The sequence below is a fragment of the Puma concolor genome, chromosome D3 (assembly GCF_028749965.1).
Source record: "Puma concolor isolate L17-30 chromosome D3, mPumCon1.1.hap2, whole genome shotgun sequence".
In the NCBI taxonomy this organism is placed as follows: domain Eukaryota; kingdom Metazoa; phylum Chordata; class Mammalia; order Carnivora; family Felidae; genus Puma; species Puma concolor.
The window spans coordinates 9899392-9912811 of record NC_141678.1 but is presented as its reverse complement, the minus strand read 5'-3'; the positions used below and the strand labels follow the sequence as shown (position 1 = coordinate 9912811).

General features: G+C 37.8%; 1 protein-coding gene and 1 non-coding gene across 5 annotated transcripts in view; one reads left to right on the top strand and one right to left on the bottom strand.

Annotated features, from left to right (window-relative positions):
- The window catches only part of NAA25 (N-alpha-acetyltransferase 25, NatB auxiliary subunit), an 80265-nt gene that overhangs the window by 51078 nt on the left and 15767 nt on the right, over window positions 1–13420 (top strand). For all 4 annotated transcript variants that reach the window (XR_015242228.1, XM_086681702.1, XM_086681703.1 and 1 more), the window contains exons 16-20: window positions 3039–3190; window positions 3750–3875; window positions 7185–7428; window positions 7810–7933; window positions 8616–8681. Coding sequence is in view for 3 of the 4 variants with exons in the window: in XM_086681702.1 (XP_086537828.1) it covers window positions 3039–3190; window positions 3750–3875; window positions 7185–7428; window positions 7810–7933; window positions 8616–8681 (712 nt within the window). In the remaining variant the exon portion in view is untranslated. The remainder of the gene's footprint in view (window positions 1–3038; window positions 3191–3749; window positions 3876–7184; window positions 7429–7809; window positions 7934–8615; window positions 8682–13420) is intronic.
- Window positions 4715–4821, bottom strand: LOC112870532 (U6 spliceosomal RNA). The gene has a single exon (XR_003224487.1). It is a non-coding gene; the product is annotated as a U6 spliceosomal RNA (small nuclear RNA).

The following is a 13420-nucleotide window of genomic DNA, read 5'->3' as shown; positions in this document are numbered from 1 at the left end:
GATTATTCCAAGCCTGGAGGCTGGTTTTACTCCAGTTTAATCATCCAGCATTCAAGAAGCACTATATGATTCATGATTTGGTCAATAATGTATGTTATTTTATACTAATGAAAATTAAGCTTTAGTTTCCCCCCCACAAATACTATATCTAAAGAGTTGTTTTGAAAAGAAAACAGCCACTCCAAAACAACAACTCAAGTTATTGTTATAGGAAGGGAGATATCCTTAGGAGTGATTTGAGAAGGGTATGTTGTTCTTAGTGACTTTTTTTTATCTTTGATGTTTTGCTGATGGTTGTGTGTGGCAGGAGTGACTAATTCATCTGAATATATGTGATGCTGAACCTGATCATTTTATTGATCTGGGACTAAGTAAGACTCTCTACTTGGAATTTATTTTTATTACTACTAAGAAGAAAGAACTTACTTAATCATACTAAAGTAGATAATCTTTGGGGGGTCCTAGAGGCAAAAGCAAAAACCAATACAGCAAGTAAAATGTACCCTCAACCTTAATGCCTAGCCTGAGTCCCAAAATAGGGAAATGGAGACTGTGGTGTGGACTGTTTCCTATAGGACTTGGAGGGTAAGAAAGAGCATGATTGTAGTGTTGTGTTAAACCTAATAGTATTAGAAATATCTCTGGAAAGCTAAAGCTCTGTGTTCTGATTTTTATTCTTGGGAGTTTTTGAGATCCCCAGATGGTTTTTTCTTGGGTGACTGATGTGTTTCAATTCCCAGCTTGCTCTTGAAAGAACACATTTAATCCTTCAATGGAAAATCCAGCGTTCTGCTTTGTAAGGCTTTGTGCTATGAGGTTGAAAGTTAAATTGGGAAGGTCTACACAGGGATTTTCTTTCTGGAAAGGTCATCATTGTTGCTGTCATCTTACTTTGGAGTAGATTTTTACAATATGAGAATTAGAGTCAGATTTTCTTATCTCCAAAAGTTACTTACTTGTTTGAATTTAAAAATAATTTCCCTTGAAAAGTCTAACATAAGTATTCAAGAAGATGATTATTTAGGGTTTGATGTCCATCTATTTTGCTAATTTTTACAGTGACCAGGGTTCATTTCAGGAATCCATATGGGATATAACTAGCCTCATTGGTGCATAAATGAGTAGAAATAGGTACGGACAACATTCTCTGATAGTCAGAAGTTTTTCAAGTGCCTGTGGCTTCCAGTTTTGCCTGCAGTTCCAGTAGGGGTTGTTTTTTCCAATCATAGAACTTCCCCAGGCTCGGTCTTATTGGAAGATGCCCAGGTCCTTTGCTAGCTCTGCAGCGATACTTTGCTGCAGCATTAAAGGAGGACTGTCTTAAAAACAGAAGCGAGAGAACTACAGTTACTTTCTCAGTTTGTTAAAAGGACTACGTTTCCTTTTTGTTGCCCCTTATTTTTCTTTTTTAAAAGCTATTATCTTTTTTTCAGTAGTGGTAGTCCATGGACCACTCAAATTAAAACACCTCTGTACTTCGTAAACTTGGGTTCTTTTCTTTAATCAGCATATTTTGGAACTGTAATTGATAAATTTGATTGGAGTCCTCAGAGTCATATTTTTATCCCCATTAACTGCCGGATCATATGTTCCCAAGCAGCTGGTTTTTTCAAGCTGTAAATTCCTATTGCAAGGGCTTCTGGTAAACCTTGCTTTCTCCTAGCCATGAGGCCTTTGGATAGGCATTTGTGTTTAGAGCATCCTGGCCTCTTCTTGATGGGGCATATCACTGTCCTTTAATCAAGCTAGAAGGTACACTTGAGCTTTTTTGGATAGTCCTTCTTTAAACCTGCAGGATCACAAGTAATCTTTTTAATTTTCTTGTGTCCGTCCGTCTTTAATTTCTCCAGATACTGCAGGCAAACAGCTCGCCGAGGTGTCCCATGGGGTTTAAAAGCCGCATCGAATGCAGTTGAATTAGCGCCCGTGGCGCAATCCCGCGGCCTGAAATGAACCCTGCGAGGCTGTGTATCAGAGGGTATGTTGTTGAACTATTGGCCTATTTTCCTACTGGGCAAATTATTCAGTCATAATGGAGATGGGGGCAGAGCTGACTGAGGCTGTGTTTAAAAAAACTGGCTTTTCTAGAAAGGATCTTTGGGGCAGATATCTGCTTTGAGCGTAACATTTTCCGTGGCCCAAAAGGGTGCCCTCCTGACTTGTGATCCTGATGGCATAGGCCCACACCCATGAAATGTTCTTTCCTGAGATTTTCTTCTGTTGTGCCAGAATTTCTGTTGAGAGTTCTTTTTCTTGCCTCTGTTCACAACATTTCATCTGTACATATGTATTAATTGAAAATTAAAGTGCACGTGGTGAGTGTTCCCTTCACTTACTTGTTCATGGAATTTTTCAGCATTGGTCTTACGTAGTTTGGATGGATAAGAAACCTGGTTCTTGCAGTCTTTCTGTCCTCATAATGGATTCTGATGAATTTTTATGGGTCCTTTTTTTGTTGTCTTCTATCCTGTTGTAATGCATATATGCCCTATGTTTGTGACATATAGTATTTAGAAATAAACAAAACCAGGGAGCAGCCTGTCTTTTCTGAAGGAGGGTGATTTTTATTTGGGTTGATTGTGGGTGGTTATATTATTCCCGGTGTTTTTGGAACTTTTGTATAAAACACAGTTTATCTTAGTATATGTGCTGCCGAAGCGAGCACAAAACACAGTTTATCTCAGATGCAGAAAAACATGGAGTAATATCCCTTCCACAATGGCACTAACCAAATTTTTGACTGACGTGGCAACCTCCAGTCCTATTGAATTGAAAGACATAACTGCTAAGAGAAAGTCTCTGGTGGTAGCAGCAGCTGGGTATTATTACAAGTAGTAGTAGTAAAGAACACATATGATTCTGGTATAGGAAAGAAGAAAAATAATGTTTTTAATAGCTGATATTCTACTTGGTGACCTTTAGAGATTAGATTTCATATCTTAATTTTAGTGTGAGTGTTTTGTTTTGCATGACAAGGTTTGCCTTCCTTTGCCTGATATGTGAGATATTTATACCGAGGTGGTATCTTTCCTTCCCAGACCTCAGAATATATTATTCAAGCTTACAAATATGGTGCATTTGAGAAGATCCCAGAGTTTATCGCTTTTAGGAACAGGCTGAATAATTCTCTTCATTTTGCACAAGTCCGTACTGAACGGATGTTGTTAGACCTTCTACTTGAAGCAAATATGTAAGTATTGCATAAGAGCTAAAAAGGAACTAAGGGATTAGATCAGATCCTAGGAACCATTGGCTAATGGGTGATATTGGCAGACCTAAGATAAGGAAAAATGGAAAGAAAAAAAGAGAGTGAGAGAGAAATTTGGTAGGGACAGAGAAGAAAGGGGAAATAACTCACTGCGTGGCATGGGTAATGATCGGGTGCTGCCGGCACCATTTCATGTTCCGTACAGAAGCCAGCCAGGTGGTGGTCCTCACCCTATTCCATGTAATTTTTAAAAAGTTCCCCTTCCCCTGTGAACATGAGATTTCAGGAATTAATGCTGATCCACTTTATTTTATTTGAGCTTCCAGACCCTTTCTCTTGCTGTGTAGCAGGCCAACATGATATAGGTGGGCTTGGTTCTATGTCACCTTCTGTGAGCTTTTACCTCTTAATAGTAAATCCTTCTACCTCCCTTCCTTCCTGTTTCTTTTCCTTTCTTTCTAGTAAAACAAAGTTGTGGCTAATATGTTTTCATGGCTGGTTTACTATTGAAATAATACATAAATAAATTTCTATATCACAGATCAACCAGTTTAGCAGAAAGTATAAAATCAATGAATCTTCGGCCAGAAGAAGATGACATTCCATGGGAAGCCTTGCGAGACAACAGAGACTTAAATGTTTTCTTCAGCTGGGATCCAAAAGATAGGTAACTGGAATTTAACCCCAAGCATTTATTTTTGCAGAATTAGGATGAATCTAACAGTTAAAAAAAAAAAACAACAAAACATCTTTTTTACACAAATATAATAACATGGTTATTATATGGATACGAAGATATAAGTAAGCCAAAGGAGGAAAATGAATCTCATTCCTATGTTGGATTATTGACTAATATAAAAATTAGATTTTCCTTCGTAGCATACATAAAAACAGATTCCAGATGGATCAAAGGTCATGTGCTAAAACTCCTTAGAGAATCTATAAGAAAATATAAAAATATTTTTAAGTGGTTAGGGAAAGCCTTTCTTAGCATTACATCAAACCTGGAAACATAAAGGATTTGATCTCTGTAAATATTAGTCTTCTATATAGAAGTAAATTTGTTAACAAGTTCTAAAGGTATGTGGTAAATCGGTAAATTTCTTCATATATATTAATATCTTTCACATACAAGGAGAAATCTTTTTAAAGTTTGTTTTTTTTTAATTTTTTTTGAGAGTGCAAGCCAGGGAGAGGGAGAGAGGGAGTGAATCTTAAGCAGGCTCCATATTGAGTGTGGAGCCTGACCTGGGGCTTGACCCCATGACTCTGGGATCATGACCTGAGCTGAAATCAAGAGTCAGGTGCTCAGGTGCCCCTGTCCAATAGTTAAAGATTTTTTTTTTTTTAATCACCGTACAGTGCATTTCATTGAACTTGTTAAGTCCAATTTGGGTTTTTTTAAAAATTAAATTTAATTTAATTTTATTATTTTTTTAAATTTACATCCAGATTAGTTAGCATGTAGTGTAACAGTGATTTCAGGAGTAGATTCTTTAGTGCTCCTAAAGATACTGAAGCTTCATGAATTTGCGTGGCATCCTTGTGCAGGGGCCGTGCTAATCTTCTCTGCATCGTACCAATTTCAGTATATGTGCTGCCGAAGCGAGCACAAGTCTAATTTGTTTTTTAGTTATCTTCTTATTGATTTATTAAGAGTTCTCCCGGGGCACCTGGGTGACTCCGTCGGTTGAGGGTCCTACTCTTGATTTTGGCTCTGGTCATGATCCCTGGGTCATGGGGTTGAGCCCCATGTTGGGCTCCACACTGAATATGGAGCCTGCTTGGGATTCTCTCTCCTCTCCCCTTGCATGCTCTCTCTTTCTAAAATTAAAATTAAAAAAAAAAAAAAAAAAAACAACTATTGGACAAAGATAAAAAAGATTAATGCTTGTGGTCAGCAAGGTTGTAGGGAAAATGGTTGTTGTACATTGTCATGATGGTAAAACTTTATATATAATCTTCCTATAGGGAATTTTAGTGATCTGTATTAAGATTGAAAATTCCAAATGTTCTGCAGGCTGCACAGATCCTGGGCTGAGCCTTTATTAAGCAGATCTAATATTTTTTGATGCCCATGGGCCAGTGGCCCTGGGCTGATCTGTAGCTCCCAGCAGTCCTCAGCCTTCTCCTCTGGCTCTGATGCATCTAGGGACTCCGGCTGTGAGCTAGGGGAAAGATATGGGTCTTAGCATTGGGGGATGCTGCCTGCTCCTGTGCTGAAGGCAAGAATTGTGAACCAGAATCCTGGCAGGAACTATTTTTCACCCTCCCTGGTGGCCACTTTGTTCTCCCATTTCTGATTCCCTGGCTCCACTCTACCCCAAATTAACCTTTTCTTTTGTTGTTTCTATATGACCTTTTTTATACTTGTTCAGGAAAAAAAAAAAGATTGAAAATTCCATATCCCATTTAATTCAGCAGATCTACTTCTAGGAAAGTACAACCTAAGGAAGTAAGTGCAAAAGCATGCAGAGTTATGTATATGAGGTAGTTCTGTATACAGTTGACCCTTTAACAGTGCAGGGTTGGGGCACTGACCCCCTTACACAGTCAAAAATCCATGTGTTAACTTTTAACTCCCCAGAAACTTAACTACTAATAGCCTACTATTGACCGAAAGCCTTACCAATAACACAAATAATTGAGCAACACATATTTTGTATGTCATGTGTATCATATACTGTGTTTTTACAATAAAGTAAGCTAGAGAAAGAAAATATAAAGAAAATCATAAGGAGGAGAAAATACATTTACAGTAAAACGTATTTTTGCTAGGCTTCATAAGATTCCACTTTTGGTTGTCATCACAGCTAAGGTTTATTATAACAGAAGGATACATGACAGGATTAGCAAGGGAAAAAGACACAGAATCTGGAAAACTCCATGCACAGACTTCCAATGCTGTCTCTCTCCTGTGAGGAGACATATCAAGTGTGCTCCTTTCTTTAGCAGTGAAAAATGCAATGATGCATGTGCAGTGTTTCTGCTCAGAGAAGCCCATTTCAGATTTGGTGCCCAAGATTTTTACTAGCTGGTTATGTAGGCACCCTCTGTGTAGTACGTGCCAATATTCCAGACTCCCAGAAGGAAAGTAGGTGTTCACCATAGACCATATGGTTTGTACAAACAGTTTAGGCACAGTGAGCCGCTCTTACCATTTAGGGAATGGTTGGAGTGCCAAGTTCCTAGATACCAGCTACAGGTCAGCCTTGTAAGTTGGCCCTTCTAAAGACAATAACCTCAGGCTTGTTGTGTGAATTCTTTTCTGCAGAAAAGAAAGAAAAAGATACAGTTTGCAAAATAGTATAAATATTGTGAACCCATCTTATTTGAAATGTGTTAAATTATATAAATATTTTTAGTTGCAGTTGTATACATAATATCTGTGTTGTAAGAGTCTGAAAGGATGCATACCAAGCTTTTTTTTTTTTTTTTTAAATATTTTTATTTATTTTTGAGGGAGTGCAAGCAGGGAGGGGCAGAGAGAGGGGAGGGTGGAAAGGGGGGTGAACAGAGGATCTGAAGCCTGTTCTGTGCTGACAGCACAGAGCCTGATGCAGGGCTGGAACTCACAAACCATGAGATCATGACCTGAACCAAAGTCAGATGCTTAACTGACTGAGCCACCCAGGTGACCCATACCAAGTTTGTTAATATTGCAGGTGTTTGGTTATCAGGGCACATTTCCCTTTTATTTTTCAGTTTTCTGTCATTTGAATTTCAAATATGTGATACATATTTTGTTGTTATTAGAAGTCTCCCTTAAGGGGAAAAAATGACCTGTTAGGTAGGTTACCGCTCCCATTTTATCGATGCTGAAACGGAGACTTGGGCGATTTGGGTTTGTCTGAGATCATTCAGTTAGTAGACAAATGCTGGCAGCGTTCAAAGGCATTGTGATTGATGAATGTGAACTTTGAAAGATGGCAACACATTAACTAAAATGGATGGGTTGGGGATCTTTCTTTTTAAGGGATGTTTCTGAAGAACATAAGAAACTTTCCTTGGAGGAGGAGACCATGTGGTTAAGAATCCGTTCCTTAACATTGAGGCTGATCAGTGGACTTCCAAGTCTTAATCATCCTGTGGAGCCAAGGAACTCAGAAAAGACCACTGAAAATGGCGTGTCCTCCCGGATTGATATTTTTCGTTTACTCCTTCAACAGCTGGAGTTGGCTATGGAGACAGGAAAGCGATTTATTGAGAAAGAAATTCAGGTATCAACAGTATTTACCATCAAATCTACAATAATCTATGACTGTCTTTTTAATAAATAGGAATTTGGGTTGGGGGGATAGTAGAGAACAGTATTTTGTTCCAGTATTTATGACACTTGAATTGCAGAGGCTTCCTCACTATCCAAACTGGATAATGAGGAAAAACAAAATAGCTTCATTTGTGATGGTAAATTTGTAATAGCTATCAACAAATTAATGCAGAGCTTCTGTTTTCACTGTAATGACTTAGTGATTAGTTTGATGATAAGTGGTTTGCAACTTAATCACTGAGATAGACTTTAGTAGTTGTAGTCCCGTTTTCTTGTTTTATATAAATTTAGGTGGATTTAAAAGACATTACTTTCCCTCCCTTTTTTCCAGTATCCTTTCCTTGGTCCTGTACCCACCAGAATGGGTGGATTCTTCAGTTCTGGCTGTTCTCAGTGTCAGACCAGTTCTTTTTATCTTGTTAGTGATATTTATGAGCTGGACACCAGTGGTTTAGGTAAGTATACATTTTTGCGAGTATTTACTAGGTCTTTGCCATTGAAAACTTAGTAAATGTAACAAAATATTTATAACCTCACATCTTTAGACAGATTGGGAGGAGGTAGAATCTATTCTGGAAATATCTGGTTTAATATCCAACAAGGTACATTCATAGGTAACAGAGTAATGTTTTAGAAATTTAAGTCCTTTTCCTCTTTCAAATCACTTGTTAGGTCCAGAAGTTGAAGAAATCCTTAATTTGTTGAAATATTGTTGGATTTCAGATTGAATTCTTTACTAAGCTTTGTGGAGAAAAGTTTTTTCCTTAACCCAGTGAGAATCACACATACTGCATAGATTCCCCCCTCCCCACTCCCCACCCCCCTGGCCAATTATAAATTTTGTAGATTCTGTCTATAAGTATTTGAGAGTATTTGAAGCACATAGATTTTAATTCTTCCTAGACAATTTGAGGTATTGCTCTTGATAGATAATTAATGCCTTTCTTCTATTTTTCCTTTTCTTCATCTTTTTCTTTGTCTCTCAGTAATAGAATTTGAGGCCTATGAGTCTTAAGAGAAAAGAAAATGTCCTTGCCCATGAGTTGCTTATAGGTGTTGATCTTGCTTTTTTCTTCCTAGCAAAATGAATTGAAAGTTTTTCTTTTTCTTTTTCTTTTTTTTTTCTTTTCTGTTTAGAGGATACAGTGGAGATCCAGGAGCGAGTAGAGAATAGTCTTAAGACTTTACTAGAACAATTAAAAGGTAAGCATTCTGATTGTGGATTTCCATGTTTTATCATGTTGTCCGACACTCATTTTTTAGTAGAAACTTGCAAGAGTTGCAAATAATAACTTGAAAATAATAATGCATACTTATGGTATTTTGAAAGACTTGTTTTTAATTTTAAAAAGTTTCGACTATAAAAGTAATAGATAACCTATTATGAAACAGTACACAAGTGGTCTTTCTCCCTTTCCCAGCCTCATTTCCCCAGAGAAGTAAGTACTGTTACTTACAAGGTAAGTAACACTTTGGAGTTGATACTCCTAGCTAGATGCCCCCTAAACAGTCATCCACGTGTATGTGGAAATACATACTAGTGATTTTTATTTAACATATGAAAAGGTATAATACATGCTTTTCTGATTTTAATTTTCTGTTGTCTTGGACACTTAACCATGTCAGTTGCATATAATATTCCACAGTATTATATCAGTGTACTAAGTTTGAGTTATTTATAACTATTTTTTTTTAATGTTTATTTATTTTGAGAGAGAGAGCATGACCCAGGGAGGGGCAGGAAGAGAGGGAAAGAATCCCAAGCAGGCTCCACACTCAGTGTGGAGCCCGATGCGGGGCTTGATCTCACAACCATGAGATCATGACCTGAGTCCAAATCGAGTTGGATGCTTAACTGACGGAGCCACCCTGGCGCCCCATATAACTGTATTTATAACAGTGCTGAAATGAACATCTTGGGACATAAATGTTTGGGTACTTACTTGAGTATTTCTTTGGGATTAAATTCCTAGAAATGGAATTGTTGGTGAAAAGGATACATATATGCAATTAAAAACATTTTTTTTAATTTTTTATTTTTATTTTTTCAATATATGAAATTTATTGTCAAATTGGTTTCCATACAACACCCAGTGCTTATCCCAAAAGGTGCCCTCCTCAATACCCATCACCCACCCTCCCCTCCCTCCCACCCCCCATCAACCCTCAGTTTGTTCTCAGTTTTTAAGAGTCTCTTATGCTTTGGCTCTCTCCCACTCTAACCTCTTTTTTTTTTTCCTTCCCCTCCCCCATGGGTTTCTGTTAAGTTTCTCAGGATCCACATAAGAGTGAAAACATATGGTATCTGTCTTTCTCTGTATGGCTTATTTCACTTAGCATCACACTCTCCAGTTCCATCCAGGTTGCTACAAAGGGCCATATTTCATTCTTTCTCATTGCCACGTAGTACTCCATTGTGCATTTAAACCACAGTTTCTTTATCCATTCATCAGTTGATAGACATTTAGGCTCTTTCCATAATTTGGCTATTGTTGAGAGTGCTGCTATAAACATTGGGGTACAAGTGCCCCTATGCATCAGTACTCCTGTGTCCCTTGGGTAAATTCCTAGCAGTGCTACTGCTGGGTTCATAGGGTAGGTCTATTTTTAATTTTTTGAGGAACCTCCACACTGTTTTCCAGAGCAGCTGTACCAATTTGCATTCCCACCAACAGTGCAAGAGGGTTCCCGTTTCTCTATATCCTCTCCAGCATCTATAGTCTCCTGATTTGGAGACTGGCGTGACTGGCGTGAGGTGATATCTGCATGTGGTTTTGATTTGTATTTCTCTGATGAGGAGCGACGTTGAGCATCTTTTCATGTGCCTGTTGGCCATCTGGATGTCTTCTTTAGAGAAGTGTCTATTCATGTTTTCTGCCCATTTCTTCACTGGATTTGTTTCTCGGGTGTGGAGTTGGTGAGCTCTTTATAGATTTTTGGATACTAGCCCCTTGTCCGATATGTCATTTGCAAATATCTTTTCCCATTCCGTTGGTTGCCTTTTAGTTTTGTTGGTTGTTTCCTTTGCTGTGCAGAAGCTTTTTATCTTCATGAGGTCCCAGTAGTTCACTTTTGCTTTTAATTCCCTTGCCTTTGGGGATGTGTCAAGTAAGAAATGGCTACGGCTGAGGTCAGAGAGGTCTTTTCCTGCTTTTTCCTCTAGGGTTTTGATGGTTTCCTCTCTCACATTCAGGTCCTTTATCCATTTTGAGTTTATTTTTGTGAATAGTGTGAGCAAGTGGTCTAGTTTCAGCCTTCTGCATGTTGCTGTCCAGTTCTCCCAGCACCATTTGTTAAAGAGACTGTCTTTTTAGCATTGGATATTCTTTCCTGCTTTGTCAAAGATTAGTTGGCCATACGTTTGTGGGTCTAGTTCTGGGGTTTCTATTCTATTCCATTGGTCTATGTGTCTGTTTTTGTGCCAATACCATACTGTCTTGATGATTATAGTTTTGTAGTAGAGGCTAAAGTCTGGGATTGTGATGCCTCCTGCTTTGGTCTTTTTCAAAATTACTTTGGCTATTCGGGGCCTTTTGTGGTTCCATATGAATTTTAGGATTGCTTGTTCTAGCTTCGAGAAGACTGCTGGTCCAGTTTTGATTGGGATTGCATTGAATGTGTAGATAGCTTTGGATAGTATTGACATTTTAACAATATTCTTCCAATCCATGAGCACGGAATGTTTTTCCATTTCTTTGTCTTCTTCAATTTCCTTCATAAGCTTTCTATCGTTTTCGGCATACAGATCTTTTACATCTTTGGTTAGATTTATCCCTAGGTATTTTATGCTTCTTGGTGCAGTTGTGAATGGGATCAATTTCTTTATTTGTCCTTCTGTTGCTTCATTAGTAGTGTATAAGAATGCAACTGATTTCTGTACATTGATTTTGTATCCTGCAACTTTGCTAAATTCACGTATCAGTTCTAGCAGACTTTTGGTGGAGTCTATCTGATTTTCCATGTATAATACCATGTCATCTGCAAAAAGTGAAAGCTTAACTTTATCTTTGCCAATTTTGATGCCTTTGATTTCCTTTTGTTGTCTGATTGCTGATGCTAGCACTTCCAACACTATGTTAAACAACAGCGGTGAGAGTGGACATCCCTGTCGTGTTCCTGATCTCAGGGAAAAAGCTTTCAGTTTTTCCCCATTGAGGATGATGTTAGCTGTGGGCTTTTCACAAATGGCTTTTATGATGTTTAAGTATGTTCCTTCTATCCTGACTTTCTCGAGGGTTTTTATTAAGAAAGGATGCTGAATTTTGTCAGATGCTTTTTCTGCATCGATTGCCAGGATCATATGGTTCTTATCTTTTATTAATGTGATGTATCACGTTGATTGATTGCGAATGTTGAACCAGCCCTGCAGCCCAGGAATGAATCCCACTTGATCATGGTGAATAATTCTTTTTATATGCTGTTGAATTCGATTTGCTAGTATCTTATTGAGAATTTTTGCATCCATATTCATCAGGGATATTGGCCTGTAGTTCTCTTTTTTACTGGGTCTCTGTCTGGTTTAGGAATCAAAGTAATACTGGCTTCATAGAATGAGTCTGGAAGTTTTCCTTCCCTTTTATTTTTTTTGAATAGCTTGAGAAGGATAGGTATTATCTCTGTTTTAAACGTCTGGTAGAACTCCCCTGGGAAGCCATCTGGTCCTGGACTCTTATTTGTTGGGAGATTTTTGATAACCGATTCAATTTCCTTGCTGGTTATGGGTCTGTTCAAGCTTTCTATTTCCTCCTGATTAAGTTTTGGAAGTGTGTGGGTGTTGAGGAATTTGTCCATTTCTTCCAGGTTGTCCAGTTTGTTGGCATATAATTTTTCATAGTATTCCCTGATAATTGCTTGTATTTCTGAGGGATTGGTTGTAATAATTCCATTTTCATTTATGATTTTATCTATTTGGGTCATCTCCCTTTTCTTTTTGAGAAGCCTGGCTAGAGGTTTATCAATTTTGGTTTTTTTTGTTTTTTTTTTTTTTTTTTTTTCAAAAAACCAACTCTTGGTTTCATTGATCTGCTCTACAGTTTTTTTAGATTCTATATTGTTTATTTCTGCTCTGATCTTTATTATTTCTCTTCTTCTGCTGGGTTTAGGCTGTCTTTGCTGTTCTGGTTCTATTTCCTTTAAGTGTGCTGTTAGATTTTATATTTGGGATTTTTCTTGTTTCTTGAGATAGGCCTGGATTGCAATGTATTTCCCTCTCAGGACTGCCTTCGCTGCATCCCAGAGCATTTGGATTGTTGTATTTTCATTTTCGTTTGTTTCCATATATTTTTAAATTTCTTCTCTAATTACCTGGTTGACCCATTCATTCTTTAGTAGAGTGTTTTTTAACCTCCATGCTTTTGGAGGTTTTCCAGACTTTTTCCTGTGGTTGATTTCAAGCTTCATAGCATTGTGGTCTGAAAGTATGCATGGTGTGATCTCAATTCTTGTATACTTACGAAGGGCTGTTTTGTGACCCTGTATGTAATCTGTCTTGGAGAATGTTCCATGTGCACTCGAGAAGAAAGTATATTCTGTTGCTTTGGGATGCAGAGTTCTAAATATATCTGTCAAGTCCATCTGATCCAATGTATCATTCAGGGCCCTTGTTTCTTTATTGATCGTTTGTCTAGATGGTCTATTCATTTCTGTAAATAGAGTGTTAAAGTCCCCTGCGATTACCACATTCTTATCAATAAGGTTGCTTATGTTTGTGAGCAATTGTTTTATATATTTGGGGGCTCCTGTATTCGGCGCATAGACATTTATAATTGTTAGCTCTTCCTGATGGATGGACCCTGTAATTATTATATAATACCCTTCTTCATCTCTTATTACAGCCTTTAATTTAAAGTCTAGTTTGTCTGATATAAGTATGGCTACTCCAGCTTTCTTTTGACTTCCAGTAGCATGATAAATAGTTCTCCATCCCCTCACTTTCATCTGAA